The following is an 18,021-nucleotide window of genomic DNA, read 5'->3' as shown; positions in this document are numbered from 1 at the left end:
TCTCATTAGACTTCAGCTCATTCATATCAGCTGGGACAGATTAATCATGTTAGGTATTGACCCAGGTCAGACTGCCAGCATGATAAATAGGAAGCACAGTCATTCAAAAACATATTACATCATGAAACTGTCCAGTGAGATAATCTCACTGGGAATAATGAATATAAAACATGGCAGACTAATACAGGCAGCACATGGATAATTCATCTGGTGTACCATAATTTAAATAAATTATTTCAGTCCTTCATACACACTTACACATACATTTGTTTGTGCATATGTTCTAAAAATTTAAATATGTCATCATATTCTTTGGGGCTGCACGGTGGTGCAGTAGTTAGCACTGTCGCCTCACAGCAAGAAAGTCGTGGATTCAAACCCCAGATGCCCCGGCCTTTCTGTGTGGAGTTCGTTTATGTGTAGCCCTGCAATGGACTGGCAACCTGTCCAGGGTGTATTTGCCCGATATCAGCCCCCCATGACCCTGTATGCAGGATAAGCGGTTGATGATGGATCATGTTGTTTGGGAAATTTAAATTATTTATTTATTTATAATATATATTTATTTATTTATTTATTAGATAGATAAATAATAGATCCTATCACTTTTCATATAGCGCCATCATCACGTCAGAAGCATCATTTGTCCAATTCTTCCATTTACATTAGCCTTTATCAACTTTTGCTAAAATGTTAAGTGTTAATTGGTGCTGAACTTCTGCATGTTAGCATCGTCATTGTGAGCATGTTAGCATGCTGATGTTTGAGGTCATTTAGCTCAAAACACAGCCTCACAGAGTTGCTCGCATAGCTGTTGACTCTAATTTTTTTAGATTACCAAAGTATCAAAACTATCCTTTGCGGATGAGACATAGGGAAAAATTACTGTGACAGAACTCAGCTGGAGTCAAATGTTCATGAACACAGACAGAGGAAGGTGAGAGTCCAAGGAAAAGGCTGTCTCCCTTTGACCTCAAAAAAGAATTTATTACTCTCCCAGACACGTTTTTAGCTTATTCCATCAGGGATTTAAACAGGAGGGGGGACAATGGCAGATTTACTAACTCCACTCCATCGTTCTTGTCTTCTCTTTCATTGGTTGTTTCCTGACCCTCAGGGGATCCAGCTAGGTTTTTTGGTATCTGAAATTTGCTCTGCTTCCTCTCACTTCATGGGAGTTATTTATGTCTGAGCACATAGTGCAGCTTTTTCTTTGTCATTGACTTTTCACTAAGTCTACTGTTACTAATCTAACACCTATGTTATTTAGTCTACATTGTCTTTATGTCTGATATTAGCCTTCTCAAATACTCTTAAAGATTTTCTGAAACTCATGTCTTTCTCTCACCTTAAATCTCATTATTGATTGCATTGCTAAAGGGCATGTAATATTACGTTTGCCTGTATTTTTTTCTATTTTTGCACATCATAGCAGAGTGGGCAAAGACTCTCTTGGAGTCCTTCACACTGATAATCCTCTTACTCGTCCTTGCTGATGCACACACAAAGACAGTCACACAAAAACGCCCAAATGTGAGCACAAAAACCCACATTAAGACGCTTGCTTGTCTTGCACCACTGAGATAAGATTTTTGTCCTGAAGGCAGCAAATTCCATCTGGGAGTCACTAATGTATTCACTCATATCTTAAATACTCTGCTGCCACTCCCAGAACCAAGAGGTTGTACTAGGAAGGAATTGAACCTCAGAGCATTAAGATTACGCCTATGTGTATCCTCTCCAGGTATGACTTTGCTCCAGCAGGGGTTTGCAGGATGTGTGTGTGTGTGTGTGTGTGTGTGTGTGTGTGTGTATGTGTGTAGTGAAAGGCAGTTATTGAATGGCAGAGAGCTAAGACAGCTGAGTAGTTCCTGACTCGGTGCTGCGAACATCTTCTGAAAGCCTTGACCCACTTCCAAAGTCTCGTCCTCCCCCCGCGCACCCAAACACGCTGCATACCGAAGCAGCTCTGCCACAATCTGCTGAGCTGCAGTAGAGCACTGCATGCAAGATGCTGGAGAGAGGGTGTGTCTGTCTAATAAATAAATTGAATGTGTGTCTGCATGTGCTGCAGGGTTATGTGCATGTGTAGTTGTGTGTACGTACAGGCTTACAGTAGGTGCAAGACCTTGGGCAAAGACGTAGAGAGTTGCTGCTTCTGCTAAATATATTGAGTTGTTTATTAGTTGTTACTTTACCAAGCAGCCACAAACATGTTTAACAGCAAAGTGTCTTCTTGTCTTTGTGTGATAAAGAGCAGGAGGAAAGGAAGGGGAGGCAGATAACTGCACAGATTAGGGTCAGATTTAAGCCCTCGCAGAACAACTCTACTAGAGTGGTGTCTGTGAAGCTGCAACTAACAATTATTTCATTATTTCCTTGATTAATTGACCAAAATCAAAATTGGGTTATCCACACATTTTCAAGCTTCTTAGCAGGACAGCAAACTTCAGTGGGAAAAACAGACTTTTGACTGATGAAGACACAATACTGTCGAAACTTTAGTATGTTTGCACAGTTAAATGCTGCCAATCGTGAGTGTGCTATAGTCTCTTTCCCCTTGGAAGTTAATTGATCAATTGTTTAGTCCATTCAATGTCAGAAAATAGTGAAAAATGTGCTCACAATTCCCATAAGCCCAAGGCGACAACTCTAATGTCTTGTTTTGTCCGACCAGCAGACTGAAACCCAAAAATATTAATTTAGCGTCAAAGCTCAAACCAGAAAATGTTTGTCATTTTGCTTGAAAAGTAAACAATTAAATACTTGGTGTTTGTATAAAATGAATTAAAATAAAATAAATTTCGTATATTGACGAAGATGCTAACCTGATATCTTTGGTTTCTTCAGGAAGACAAACCCTCAAGACAGCATAGTAGGTTTTTGCCAGAAAATGCAGCCAGCAGTGCATTTATAATTGTCACATCATGGCCAAACACTAAGGACTCAACACACTTTCACTAAAATGAATTAATTTGAATCATATGTAAATTGGGATGAGACGAGGAACAAAGTGAATAATTCTGTGCCAGCCCTTGAAACCGTGCTCACTTTTTAATATTTTCAGAGCAAAGAGAACTGGTTTTAAGCCACCCTGAGCAGGGACGAGGCCAGACGGCTGGCTGATGGGAGGGAAGCTCCACTGGGAAGGAGTGCAGACACTCACTTAGTCATGGCCGTTAGACACAGAGATTTATACAGATTACAAACAAGCACATACAAGCCTGCAAGCACGCAGATGCAAGGGGCACTAATTCACATGTACAGAAATGCTTTTACCATGAGCAAAGGGATTAGCACACATTTTGATTTATGGCCCAATGCAGAGGAAATCTGCCTACTTGCCCACATCAACAAATACGTGAAAATATAATGTTAACAAACAAGTTACAATAAAAATACACAGCTAGTCACATTTTCTAATCTCTAGGCTGATCAGTAAGGTGCCACCTGGTGTGGACAGATGAGTAACATCAGATTGTTAACACCCTCATTCCTCTGAAATCAGTCTTCTCACCACTTACCAGGAAATAACCTTTACTCACCTGTTTATCCTTATTTTGAATTTCAAACCAGCATGTGCAGCAGTCCGGGTTTTGTTATTTGCATTATAGGTGAACTAAAAGTGTGTTTACACAAGCTCTTTGTCACCATGTTATCACTCTCTGTCTGTCTCCGACTCTTTATCATCCGCCCATCACTGTCAGCATCTGATGTCTGTCAGGCTGACGTCACTCTGGACTTTTAGAGCAGCTTGCTATTGAACTCATGGTGACAGATGGACAGACCAGGCAGAGCTTTACAGATGACAATGTCTGATGGTGCTCAGTAGCCTATCAGACTGTCTGTACAAAAAGTAGATTGACCTGGGTGATCAGCCAAGTCAGCACAATGTGGTATTGATAAATACAATCTGGAAAATCACAGAGTCAACAACACAAGTTAATTTCCAGAGAAGCAAAACACATCATGCTGCTCCTGGAAACATGTTTTCATTTCTTCCTTCTTCTTTTTTTTTTTTTTTTTTTTTTTACATCAATTCATTTTGCTGAAGCTTTTATCTACAGCGATTTAAAATTGATATATATGTCACTAGGGGTTAAGCGTCTTGCTCAGGGACACAATGGTGACTGTGTTACAGTGGGGAATTGAACCCAGGTCTCTCACCAAAGGCATACGTCTTATCCACTGCGCCATCACCACCCTACTTTTAAAGTTGAATTGAAAAATTTGAAAAAGGAGAAAACACACTTCTTGTGTAAGGAACCGTTACTGATACTGTGGATATGGTTTACATTGTTTTAAAAGTGATTAAAATAATTTTTCGAATACATTTGTGGAAACTATCGGGCCTGAGAAGGCGTTTCCCATGGCAACAACTGAGAGCCGTTGTTGTTAGGAGACGCGCTGTCAGCTGTGGTGGTGGCTGCTACCGTTGATAGAAGACGTGTTGATGTAGTATAATTAACGATTTAAGACGCCTGGCCCTTTACAACAATCAACATGTGATAGGACTCACCGTGCTGTTAAGTTTGTATTCCCAGCCTTAAAGTGACTAACAAGTTATGCTAACTATTCCTCATTCGGAAAGTAGAAGATAGATAGATAGCCTAGCTTGCTCGCGCGTATACCCACAAGCGATAACGTACTTGTTTGAATGATATTTCAGCTCCTGCTGAGTCGTTGGCAGCTTCTGCAGTCCTGTGTTTGTGCCACATTAATGAAAGGAGGTTGGCTAGCAAGGCTTAGCTTGCTGTCTCTGTTTCATGGGTTCAGTTGCGATAAAGGAAAATAACCAGACTGTCGAATCTCACAGCAACAGGTAACAAACTCAGCAGTTTATAACGCTGCGTTTCACTATGTCAGGTCAAATCAAAGTGAAACCAAACACCATGATTTCTTAGCTAAAATTACTTACATTAAGTTCAGCTTTAAAGTTTGATTCTGATTGATGTTGGTTGATGACATGTTTATATGTTTTGTATCCATGTGGTGAATAAGTGTTTATGCAGATGTTGTTGTAGTTGACTGCAATGCAATGACAATGTTTCTGTCTCTGTTTTCTACCCTTTAGTCATTACTATGTTTTTCTAAGGCCCAGTCATACAGTAGTTATGTGTTTTGGTGTGATCTCAGTGGTCTGTTGGGGTGGTGAGTGATAGATCCACAAAGGGACTTACTATCACCATGAAAACTATAATTTAGGGCCCTGCAGGGTGTCATTAGGAGGGTTACAGTACGATTCACAGAGAGGAGAACAACATAATGTTCTGTCAGCAACTTAATTTGGTGTGCACTTTCCTGTTTCTGGGGGTCTGACCTGCTGATTAATCTGCCAACTTAAATGTAGAAATATGTTACAAATGGTGCTGAACTAATTCTGGATTAATCAGTTGTCTTTATTGAAAGACAAATTATCAAGCAAAAATGCTAAATGTTTTCTGGTTCCAGCTTTTCAAATGTGAAGATGTGGAGATTGTTTAGATTATTGTGTTTGTCTTTGGGTTTTGTACTGGTAGTTGTGTAATTTAGATAACATTGGGCTGTGGGACCTTATGATAGGTTACTGTTCTTGACATTCAGAAGAATCAATGACTAATGGACTAATCAGAATATAATAATCAGTTAGAAACCTAATCAAAGTTACAATATGACGTGAGGATTGTGTCGTATCATGCATCATTTGCGTATTTCTGACTTTCTCTCTTGTTTCAGGTGGCATGTCTGGACTTGTTTATGTCCCTGATGTTCACTGTTGAACTAAAGAAGTAATGAATAGAAGTAATGTTAATTAATTGCTCAACTGCTCATGTATCACTTTCCGTCTCTACTTCTGTCAGGTGTTGTGAGTGCAGTGCGTCGCTGTCCCACTGGTATTATGAAAAAGATGGACGGCTCTTCTGCAAGAAGGACTACTGGGCCAAATTCGGGGAGCTGTGCCACGGCTGCAACGACCCAATCACCACCGGCCTCATCATGGTAAGAGGATCCATCCGCTGACTGTTATCTCTCCTCGCCTCCCTGGTTCTTTGTTTGCTGATTAACCTCGAGTTACAGCTTGGAGCTGTGTCACTCACAGCATACGCATACATGCAAGAAGACAAACACACACCTGAGTCCATACATTTACACCCTCACTGGTTGGTGTGTGCCAACATACGTACATGCACATAGGATCTGTGCCAGCTGCGAAACTGACCCTGATCCATTTGGCTGCTTTGTCAGATTGTTTTACAGGCCACCAGTGAAAGTCAGAGCTGTTGTTGTGACACAGGAGAGGATCATGTGCAGAATAGATGTGGTCACAGCACCGGAAAGTTGATAGACAATAGACTGAGCCTCTGCTGATAAATGCTGCTGCATTATAGAAAAGACAAGATACCAGCGTCAAAGGAGAGTTGTGTCTATTTGATGATTAGTGATGGAATCACACACATTCAAAGCTTGAAGAAACGGATTAATACTGGATGTCGGTGTAATAAAATATGTTGTCCTTTGTATCTCAGGGACCTATTTTCCTGCCTATGCAAAGCCTGTGGCTTTTATCCACCGTCTCTGCTTTTTGTAATGTAATAGATAACAACTCTCTGTGTGTTTTTCTACTGAATGCTGAAATGAGCCGCCAATTACCTGTTTGGTAATCTCCTGGTTCCAAATGAACTCACCTCTGCTGAGGTGCAGCTGAATCTGTGTTAATGTTGATTAGGCAGTGGAGTGATATTTTGGTGATTTTTTTTCGACACAAAAAATAGACGCAAGGCCATTTTTAGAATTTGCAATGGCTAGTAGCTATCCATACAACTTACAAGCTTGTCCTCCTCAGTTATTTCTGCTCTTCCTCCTGTGACCTCTGTCCTCTTCCTCTTCCAATACTGTAGGATGCTCATATGTGCCAATCTTGGCTACTTTTAAACTGTTTATGGACACGTAACAGGTTTTTAAGGCCAAGGATAGTCACAGATAGGGACAAACAAATGGTCCAGGAGTTTGTCCCTGGTCAGCCCACTCTGCAGACAAAGCATTTGTCAGAGCCTCTGGGTCTTTAAGAGACCTTTATTCCTGTATTCTTGAGAAAAGTACAGTACATAACTAGATGAGCCTTTAAAATATTAAAACCAGAAACACCTCTTTAACTCTCCTAAAGTAAAGAAATCAACTCAGCTCAGTCCTTGAATACAATAAATAAATAAATAATCCATATCATCATTAATCTTAACATAAACTGGTGCTTTGGACTCTGCGGGCTTTGACTTTGTTTTGCTATTGCCCTCATCTATTGCCCTATTGTTGCCTGTCTCATGTTCACCATGTCAGAGCTATTACTGGTGCCGCTGCACAGTGGCAGGTAGAGTACTCAAAATCTTTACTCAAGAAAAGTTAAAATTACTCTATCTACTATATATTTAATAATATATTTCATCTACTGTGCAACAGGTCATTTCTAGAGAATGCAATTTGCTTTGCTTGTTGATTATCTGTAATTTAGCTTTTTCTGTTTAAAATTATTTTCCTTTTTATATCTCCATGAATGTGTTGATCACTTTAAAATATCAACTTGCTGCCTAGCCACTATTTTTGCTTGTCTCTATTATTATGGACATGTAGCCTATACTAAACCACTTGTTTTGAAATAACACAGGCAGCCCATACAATCTGATTATTCCTAAAGCATCTATATAATCTTACAATGCAAAGAATCATTGACACTAACACGGGAGCAGCTCGTTGTTGAAGCAGGTAAACCTACATTCAGAGGTAGCTGTGCGTCATGCGTAAAGGCTAACAGGACTGTTTTATCCACCATATTTTCTCTCTCTCTCTCTGTGCATATCAAAAATTATTGTTTGGTGAATAAATAACATCTGGTAGTCAAAGCCAAGATTAGTTTTGTATTTTATGGACTCACCGTCAGACATCGCTATAAAACAAATAGTAACCAATGTCAAAGAACAAAAGAAAGTGATACTCTTTTCAACAACAGGATAGGCCTACTGTTAATATATCAGAGTCAATCCAGTGATCATCAGACTTAGATGTTACAGTGTGAAGTCTACATTTGCTCTGCAGAGCCAAAATACGCTTTTAACACGCCGTTAATGGAAAGTAAAAGTATTTACTTGCCGGTGTTAAAGAGCAACGCAGGCTGATTTCCAACAGGCCACCAGTGCCATGGTGTGCGCTCACTGCATTTCTGTTGTATTAGTAGAACAATAAAGCTTTAAACTGAAAAGATATTTGCCTGATTCTCCAAATGTTTGCATCTGCCCAACTCTGTGCTGTGAGAAGCGCCAGAGACCAGGGCTGATCTGCGTAACTGCGCACAGCCTTGATGACAGCTCATTTCGGTTAATGAAGAAAAATGCAGATTACAGATTGGTGAAGTTTTGAGGGTATGAATGAAATTGGTAGCAAAATTAAAAGTAGATTACTGGCCCAAAGAAAATACCAAGTAAAGAGTAAAAGTAGGCTACAGTTTTAAAAAGGAACGTGAAAAGGTGCCATTGACTTATTTTATATTATTTATTTAGCAAATTTGCGTTAGGCTACTTGTAACAAGTTACGACCCACCCTTGCTGCTGGCCTCCCCAGTGCTGTCTTCAAGTAGGGTATAAGTAACAGCAGCACAAAAGAAAAGTCTGTAGCCTAATATTGACGCACTTTGCTGCACCTGCCTGCAGCAAACTTTTTTTTCTCCCTTAACTTTTCAGCACCACATTTTTCTTCTGTCGTATGTTTTCTATAGGCCTATAGATTTTTGTCTGCGTTTCAACCGTTTATTTAGCCTATGTCTGATGCGGAGTGTGTGATTGATTGACTAGTCACTCATAGTAAACCGCCTCGGAGAAATGTGAGGGGGACAGAACAGAATTTGAAATGTGGGGGGGACATGTCCCATGTATAATGGCTCCTACGCGTATGCTGGAAATTAATTTTATATTATGTTGCAGTTGCTCAGGTATGTTGCAGCAGTGCCAAGAACAGACCCCCATATCACGTCACATGGTGTCACAGGCTGGATGACATTAATTCAAGTGACGAAGCTCTGAATAGTTTTAGTTACATTGACCTCCAAAGGTAAATGTCAGTCATCGCTGGTTGGTAACTGTTTTTTTTTTTTAATTAATTTAGAATTTAAAATAGATTAACATTTTCATCTCAACTTATTTTAAACAGTTGAATAATGTTAAATTGGTTAATGATTTAATGTTTGTGTTTCAACATTAGCTAGGATCAGTGGTTTCAGATGTGTTTGGTATTGTTGAGAAAGTTGGATAAGAATGAAGCGGAAGCCAGGGTCAAAACAATGAATGGGAGCCCAGCTGTTTGTGCATCAAACCCCGGCTATATACTGGTATGGCTAACAGCACCTCTGTTTACTTTGCTAGCATTATCTCTTTAAACGCAATGCTACTTTAAGATAAAATGGACAGTAACATTACATGAAACTTTTTAGCCGTAGCTAACAGCGAGTTGGGATTAGCTTCGTTAGTAGAGGGGCTAACATAATGATGTCATAAACTGATTTATACCACAGCTTGGTTTAATTTTCTATTATAACACGTTCTTTAGAACATCAAATAACATTTAATATTTGCAAGTGTTTGTTGTGACAGTGTTCCAATGGACGTACAGAGAGCAACATGTCTGAAATAGCAAGGACCACAGTAGGGCTGACCCCAAATAGTCGAAGATTCGATGCTTCAGTGGGCAGAACCTGATTCGACTTTCAATCTCACAGTCGAAGCTTTGCAGCGAAACAAGGATCATGCCATTTTGGCGATATGGGGGTGCTCAACATCTGATTTTACATAGAACTACCAGTTTTCTAATATAATAATATACAGCCTATTGTAAAATACATTTAAAAGTTTAATACTGTAAATAAACATGTAAAAAGAATAAAACTTTCAATAAATGTTTTTGAAGTGCGTGAATAAATCCAAAATTGAAACCCTAACCCTGGGTCGTCAGTGCGCATGTAAGCGTAACGCGAATCTGTGCAGCGGCGGAAGTGGAACACTTGCTGAAGAGACGTAGCTCCAGCTTCACCGGTGTTGTGCCGAGTTGCACCTCGCGGGACTTTTGGATAATTTTTCACCGTTGATGAACCACATAAAGAATATTTTATCGTTAATAGGGCCCCCCCCCTATGTAAATCCTTAGTCGGGAACAGTGATTTTAGAAAGCTAAGGTTCAACAGAATGCTGGGATTTGTCAGAAGGCAAAATTGTAGAACACAAAGGGCTTTCCAAAAGAACTATAAATTTATATAAACAATATAAAACATCAATTTGTCATAATTTCTACGCATGTAATAAATGATTTTCGTAGATAAGATATATTAGTGTATAACATGAGCCCTGTCTGCCACATCAGCTAGATTGTCACTGAAATTTCCTGGAAAATGATCTCTTGAAAAGAAACCTGGGAACCCTGTTGTGGTATAAATGTGGTCAGTTTTTAGGACAGTTTATCAATGATCAGCAACAGCAGGATATAGGAAGTAAATATTCCTTCCTGCTCATTCATCACTGATAAACTTTGCAGAGTTGGTTTTGGTAATCCTTATTATGTTCACGCAACCCAGCAAGACAGCCATGGCAGCAGACGATATGAAATCTTAGTCATATGTCTGTGGAAGTATGTGAGGCTCATGTTCTGGAAAACTACCGCCTGTCTGCTTAGCATAAAGCCTATATGACAGCAACTAATCATTTGCATTTTAGAAGGTGTCATTAGAAGCTGACAGTAAAAGTGCTTTTTGAAGTGGGATTTAGCTTAAATTATCCAAATTTGTCTTTGAAATGCACACTATTATGAGTATTTAAAAATATCAGTCTAATTTGAATATAGAAAAATGTAGTAGTTGTAGTTTAGTGTTGAGGTAATAAACTGCCTCTAAAGCCACCGCAAACCCAGAGTATTGACCAAATCAGTAATTCACTGACTGGTGGTGGTTCTTTGATAGGAGAAGCTGGTTAAACCCTTCTCTGACACGTTTGCCTCCTGGTAAGATAAAGTAGCCAGCAGATTCTGTCAGGTCATTTACACTGCCTCCAGACAGCTTGCCCTTTGCAGTGCAATCTCAGTAATGAAACATGTAGGAGACTCTAAAGTGAATTAAGTGGAGAGTGCACTGCACCAATTCTCCTCTTCTTTCCCCTTTCTCTGGTTTATTGCTCCTCTTACGGTGCAAAGAACCTGATTGACTGTCACTGCACTTACACTTTAGTAAATTTGAGTCAGCCAATCATGATTGACTTGCCAAGATGGCCAGACCAGTTGTGTTAACGTGTAGACATGCAGACCAAGGTCAGCTCCCCACGTCTGTGCCACACCCAGAAAGAAGTCTCCTCCAGTGCTGCACAGTCTGTCTGTGCAGATCAGCAGGAAAGCACAATCCTATTTTTAAAATTCACTGATGCCACTGCACCTGCTGTCACAGTCAGTGAAAACATTTTGAGCTTCATGATGCAGCGATGAGTCAGAGTCTGCAGCCAGAAAACTATACATCAGTAAGGAAAGTAAACTGTGTTTGAATTTCATGGGATTTCATCACTCCTACCACAGCGATGCCCACCATAGAAGGTGGGCCTTGCCTTATTCTTTTTTTTTAAATGTTTGGGAATTGTTTTCTAATTGTTTTCTGACAACTACACTTTTTTGTTTGATAGCTCATAGGATTTTAATTAAATCTGGTGAGATGTTAATGAGTAGGCCATGGAACAAGTGATTGGTGTGGTCCTGATTTTGAACATTACATTAAAACAAACATGATGCCATGATGGTCTGGTGGAAGATGCATCTACATACATGATCCACTAACTTTTGATTGTATCACACGCTAGCCTCCATCAGATTGCTTTTGCTTGGTTCTTACGAAAACTGTAGATGTTCAAGATTTCCATTATTCTGAGCACTTTTGGAACTTCTTGTCAGTGTTAGTTCAATTGTGGAGCCATTAAACGCTCCAGAACAAGAAAGTCAGTGGATCTTGAGTGTGTGTTGTTTTGCCGACTGCCGTTTCCAAGCTTAAGAATGAGCCGTTAAGCTCAAAATAACTTGAAAAAAAGTCTCTCTTTGAAAGTATGTTTTTATATATTTTACTTTGTTTTTGTCAGTGACCACAGCTGACCTGTGGATGGGGCCATTGTCCTAACTAAATATGAACTCTTAGACTATAATATTATATTGAGAGCCTTGTCTGTGCGAACATATGTGTGTCTGCAGTTTCATACTCCGCTTCTGCTCCTGTTAGCACCTTTAGCTCTAAGTAAAGTGGTTGTAATTCAGCCAGAGGATGTTACTCAGTAATTTACTACCCTTTCTGATACTGATTTATGTGCAGAATACTGTTACCTGATTAGCTTTTCCTCCCACCAGCCCTCCATCTGTCCATCACAACTGCTACTAACAGGTGAATGTGCAGTAATCCTAGCCAGCTCCACATTCACTGTAGAGTTATTCAGCTTTTCTGCAAACATCTCAGGGTTAAGCGAGCTGATGGGAGCGGGGCCAGACATCGACCTGCTAGATGTCCAGAGATTGGGAGAAGCTTCTGGTTTCACTGTTTCTCACCTTTATTGTGGTATCTTTGCCGCAACTGGGTGAGGCTGACCCAGTAAAGATTCAAAGTCCTGGTCTGAGCTACTGTGAAGTACTTTATTCCCTGTCATCAAAGTGGCCTCTGTCAGTCTTGAAGGCTGTGTTTGGTTCACTGGGAGGCTCCTATCCTGAGCCCTCTTCCATTGCCTGGTGCCCATTCTGGACTCAGTCAGCTAATAGGACCACTAAGTAAGCTGCACAGCTAACTAAGCTAACTAGCTAACGGCAGTTAGCAGCAGTTATGACCTAATATGTAAAATGCTTCCCCGTATTATTTTTGGAGTATGAATTTGACAGGTGGAGAGTCGTCTCAGTTATTACACATTGTATCTTTAAGGCCGTATATATAAAACACAGGCTATATAAAGATGGACAACATGATTGTTCCCAAAAAGTGAAGCCAAAATAGTTTGATTGCCCCCTGGTGGCTGGCTACAGTAAATGTCACAAACCCCTCCGTGTTAGGGGATCGGACAAGGGCCAAACAAAAGTACATGCCAAATACATTTTTCCCAAAGGTGGTTTCTGTAATTTTAACTACTTCTTAGCACGCTGATGTGTCTTCCAGTGTTTATTTTTTTATGTTTGGTTTTAATTAGATACTTGAAGCTATAGAAAGGTAGTTTCGTGTCATGATTGACAGCTGAGCCCTGTTCGTGAATGAGTCGGGTGAGTGGACAGAACCTCAGTACCGCGTCTCCAACCCCGATCACTCCTGCTCACACTTTGGCTCCAAATGACATCATTAGCGCAAGAAGGCAGCGTCCGGATCTGGGATATTTTGGCTTAATTTTTGCAAAGTGGGAGGAAATGGAGATGTGTCGTCCATCTTTATATACTGTCTATGGGATGCATCAATATGATCCATCTGTTTGATATTGCCACCAGTACTGTTCTTCTCAAGCAGACCGGGTGTTAGACATAGCGTGAGCAGTCCACATTAAATGCGGTTTCTTTGTCGATGTCATTATATAATTTTATGTCTCTGCTATCTGTTGTATTCATTCAGTCATTGTGGACCACCGACTTGATGGTCACAGCGAGCTGTGGCCTCATGTTACCTTACATGAAAATGATACCAATGAGTTTCAGATAGAGAAAGACTACTGGTTTGAGCTCAGTGCTCTGAATTGGCAGAGTTGAGATATCAGAAAGGGTATCGTGAGAAAGTCAATCAGTCTATCCTTACTTGCTAGCTGAAATAAGGCTATATTAGTATTGGTTGGATGTGAAAGTTACAACTTTGAATTGCAAAACAACTGAAAATGATGAATCAGTCTCGTACTGGATGTTTCATAGATTAGGGATTTTTTTTGTGAGGCTGTTTATGGTTTCACTTTTTCTTTCAGTGCCCAAAACCTCTGCTGTTAGTCCATCAGGTGCCATTTTTGTTGTGACATGACCAATCATACGTTTCCTTTTTTTATTGATTTCATCATGTCAGTGTTCACAGAAAAGCAGTAATCAGGTGGTTGTAATGTGGCCTTACTGGCATTATTTTAAAACCTTGGGACTTTCTGTGTTTGTTTTTTCTCTTCATTTGCTTCTGAGATTACCTGAAGTTCCAAAAGAATAACAACTGAAGGTGAAATCCAAGAAGTTTCCTTGAAATCATAAGTGCTTAAGATTCTTTAGGACTTTTTGGCATCATGTGAAATGATCAGATGTTGTGGTAGTTGCACCATTTGCTTTACCTCTCTCTTCTTAACATCTGTATACCAACTATTTAAATTTTTTTCTGTTTCAGTCTGATACACATTTGAATATTTTCTTTATACATACAAACAAGCTATTTTCTTAGAAATAATAAATGGAAAACATAAAGATAAGCAGTAAAGGACATAATAGGAGGTGTGTCATAAATAACAGATCTGACCTTGTATGAATTAATGCTTTAGCTAAATTCATAATTGAACCACAGCAGTCTAACAGTGAGAGACAGCAGATTTGGGTTAGTGCCTTCTTGTCATACTTGTATTCTGATTTCATTATAGTATACATATACTCTACATAATGCGTTTAATATTGAGAAATGGAGATATTTGGGGTTGTCCAACAAACCAATGGAAAGTCCCAGATCTGCAGTGTACTTAATCTACTCCCACTGGTGTGAGGGAATCTGCCAGTTCTTTCTGTAAACGCCTGATGATTGTTTTCCCTCTAAGTGAAGACAGACATGTGTAATAAGTGTTGCGAAAAGCGTATTGTTAAGATGATGTTGATGTTCAGGTTGTGACATTGTTTTCTGAGCAACAAGATCAACTGTTGATGATCTCATCAGTGATGTTGAACATAGCGTTCGATCTGGTCTGAACACAGCACTCTGTCACAGTGCAGAAACATGTTTTGCATACTTTGTAGGAGGAGAGTTTTCATTAAAACATATCAGGGAGGTCAGAGGTCAGGCCGAAACACAGAGGGGCTGCTGGGGCCTCATAACTTGCTTAGTGGCACTTCAACTTTATGGCTTCTTGCTGTGATGGAGGATTGAACTTGGAGGATTTCTGTTTATCTTCTGCTCATAGTGTGATGTTCTATAAAGTCACGATGTGTGTTTTTATATATAAATATTTTAAATATAATTCTAAATATTGCAATCCATATTTACACTTTCAGATTTAGAGACATAACCTGACCAGTGATCTCGTCTCCAAAGTGTGTTTTGAAACTTATTTAGCAATTCCTCTTTTCACAGTGAAAACTCTGACGAAAGCAGCAGCCCCTGTAGGCTGAAATCCCCCCTGTGGCACAGCTGTGGGCTGCTGGGTTTCACTTCTGAGCTGACTGCCAGCAGGACTGCCTAAACTCAACGGCACCTTATTGAACATGAAGTCCCTGATAAAACTTTCCCTGCTGGTACCAAAACATACTTTGAAGCTTTAAAGTAAGCCTATGGTACTTCTGCTAAACAGGCACCACTTTGCCCATAAGTGATGATTATGACATAATGTTAAAGCTACTATGAGAAATGTTTTTATATTAAAGGTGGGATATGCAGTTCTGGAGAAATCCAAAACCATGACAAATACCATGATATAGAGTGATCAACGACACAGGAACTAATGTATAAGTTGAGGGTTAGCATACTGTTGCTACAGTTGCTACTGCAAAGCTAACATTAAGACAGGAAATGACAGTTTCCCAGAGCCAGCACACCAGCTCCAGACAGTGATACTCGAAAACTCTCCTGCTACTATAGCATCAAAACAACAGCTTGTCTTGGCAAACAAGAAAGTAAGAAATTACATGTATTGGATTAGAAATATAATGTTACAGTAGTAAAAGTAGAAGAGAGTCATTAAGTCAACATGACTTAATGACTTGTTTTATAGAAACATCTACCTAAAGTTGGCAACATTAGCTGACAGTAGCCTCCATAAGATACTGGTAATGCCAAACCAAGTAAAACTGTAGCAGTAAAAAATAATAATAAAAGAGTGTAATAATTTGAGCAATAATTTGTTCCATTACTTATGAATTCACCTTTTGATTTCTAACTGCTTCAACTAGGCACTGACCACTGGCGGAGCTGTTCACAGCCATTCTAGCAATGCCTCCACCAGATTCACAACAGTGCGTTTCAGAAGCAGCTCTCTGCTCTGCTCCGTGGAGAATACATGACTGGTCTGTTTTTGACGTAAGCTGCATCAGCCTTCACAGAGCAGATGAATCGGGCAGGAAGTCAGACACAGAAACATTATAGAGCATCTGGTCAATTTTTAAAATAAGACACCGTGTGCAGACTCCTGATTGTATCTCAACAATAAAAGAAACCATTTAACTATGCAGCCTACTTAGTCATGGTTTAAGCACAAAATTAAAGAAAAATAATAAAATCGACTAAATCTGAGCAAGTCAACATACCAGGCAGGCAAAACACCTTGTAACATCATAGAGCTGGGCCCGGGGTAATCAAGGCATAAGAAGAATGTTGAAGAATGTCTTGTTTTTTCCCCCAAAAGTTACATAGTCATGCTTTCAAAGACATTTACTCTAATCTGATACTTGCAGACATACCATGATGATAAAAGTTGAATTCCTGGGTCTATTTTAATGCTTTGTGTTGTTTGTCATTCCTTCAGATCATAGGCCAGATGCAGATATCTGCAAGATATTTATAGCCGCATACTACTGTACAGGAGTGATGGGAGACAAATTATCAGCTGCCTAGTGACATTTTCAGAATTAAACGGGAGAAATGGATTGTCAGACTTGCTATTTTTAACCGTTGCCATCAATGATACAGAGAGAAAGCCCACTGTAGAAAAACATTACAAGAAACCAGTTGTGCCATCACAGGCACGTTAGTTCTGAGATAAAGGCACAATTATGTGAAAACTAGCCTACCCTTATACTGATTATTGTATACTGGTAAATTACTGAGCATCAGACAGATTATAAGTATAAAGTATGACGATGGTGTAATTGTTGTTGACGTGTAGGTCAATAATAAATACCAAAAGACTAACAAAGACTAAAAAGTCAATCTGTCAAAAGTCTGTTTTGCTTTAAGACTCTATATCATTGTATTAGACTGTAGAAGTGTCAACAATATTAAAAAACAAATACCTTGTGTTAAAGCCAATGTCCAGTTCTATTGTTTTAATTGCGTCTGTACAATCACAACTGACGGATAACCAACAGCAGTTACCAATCTGGTCATTCAACCTGAACTTAAACTCCACTGCAGTTGTATCTTCTGCTTGTTGACCTTTACTCCGGATGTTGCCGGCAGAGTGGATTTTTCTGGAGCAGTTTCTAATGCAGCTTCTGTAACTCCCACAGTAACTTAATCAGGTCTTCTGTACCAGCCCTCTGCAGTCTTTCTCCAAAGCTATAACATTAGAACCACCGGGCATCTGACAGTCTATTAATATCTGCCCACTCTCCGGCACTGGCCCTCCGGCACTAGCTTGTAGCTAAGGGAGGGATCGACTCTTGGCGTGCAGGACATTTTTAGGGACAGGAACAAACTGAGGCAACAAGGATAAATGAGACACAGAGCTAATGAGAGGAGGGTGGAAGAAAGAGTGATGCTGGGAATAGAGATTATATGAGGCAGGGGAGGAGAGAAAAGTAGCTGGAAGAAAAGTCAGCTGAATGCTATTATTAAAGATCACACAAGCATATCATATGTCTTAATTTATGCTCATTGCCATGAATGAAAATAACATTACACTCGTTCTACATGTGACTGAGAACTTTGTCTGTTGAAAGTGGAAAATTGTGGGCATTTTCTTAATTTCATTTTAATATGGTGAAATCCTACAGGTTGACTTCCAGTTAGTGTGAGACAAGAGAATGAATGTTTCCTTTTTTTAATCTATTGGCTGTTCATTTGAATATTAAATGAAGAAGTCTGCAAAATGTTAAACAAGGTTTAAAAGAAGTTAAAATGAGAAAGAACTTCAGTTT

The 18,021-nt window shown here is 39.6% G+C and overlaps 1 protein-coding gene across 3 annotated transcripts in view; it reads left to right on the top strand.

Annotated features, from left to right (window-relative positions):
- Nucleotides 1-18,021, top strand: part of limk1a (LIM domain kinase 1a) — a 53,857-nt gene that overhangs the window by 18,044 nt on the left and 17,792 nt on the right. For 2 of the 3 annotated variants that reach the window (XM_038693264.1, XM_038693265.1), the window contains one exon: nt 5,841-5,979. In XM_038693264.1, coding sequence (XP_038549192.1) covers nt 5,841-5,979 — 139 coding nt within the window. Of the gene's footprint in view, nt 1-4,501; nt 4,823-5,840; nt 5,980-18,021 lie in introns of those variants that run through there. The other variant, XM_038693266.1, reaches the window with a different exon arrangement.

Source organism: Micropterus salmoides, unplaced genomic scaffold, assembly GCF_014851395.1.
Source record: "Micropterus salmoides isolate LMB-PRFRI ecotype aquatic unplaced genomic scaffold, ASM1485139v1 Ms_hic_scaffold_3, whole genome shotgun sequence".
Lineage (NCBI taxonomy): Eukaryota > Metazoa > Chordata > Actinopteri > Centrarchiformes > Centrarchidae > Micropterus > Micropterus salmoides.
The sequence above is the reverse complement of the archived record's forward strand: the minus strand, read 5'-3'. Positions and strand labels throughout refer to the sequence as shown.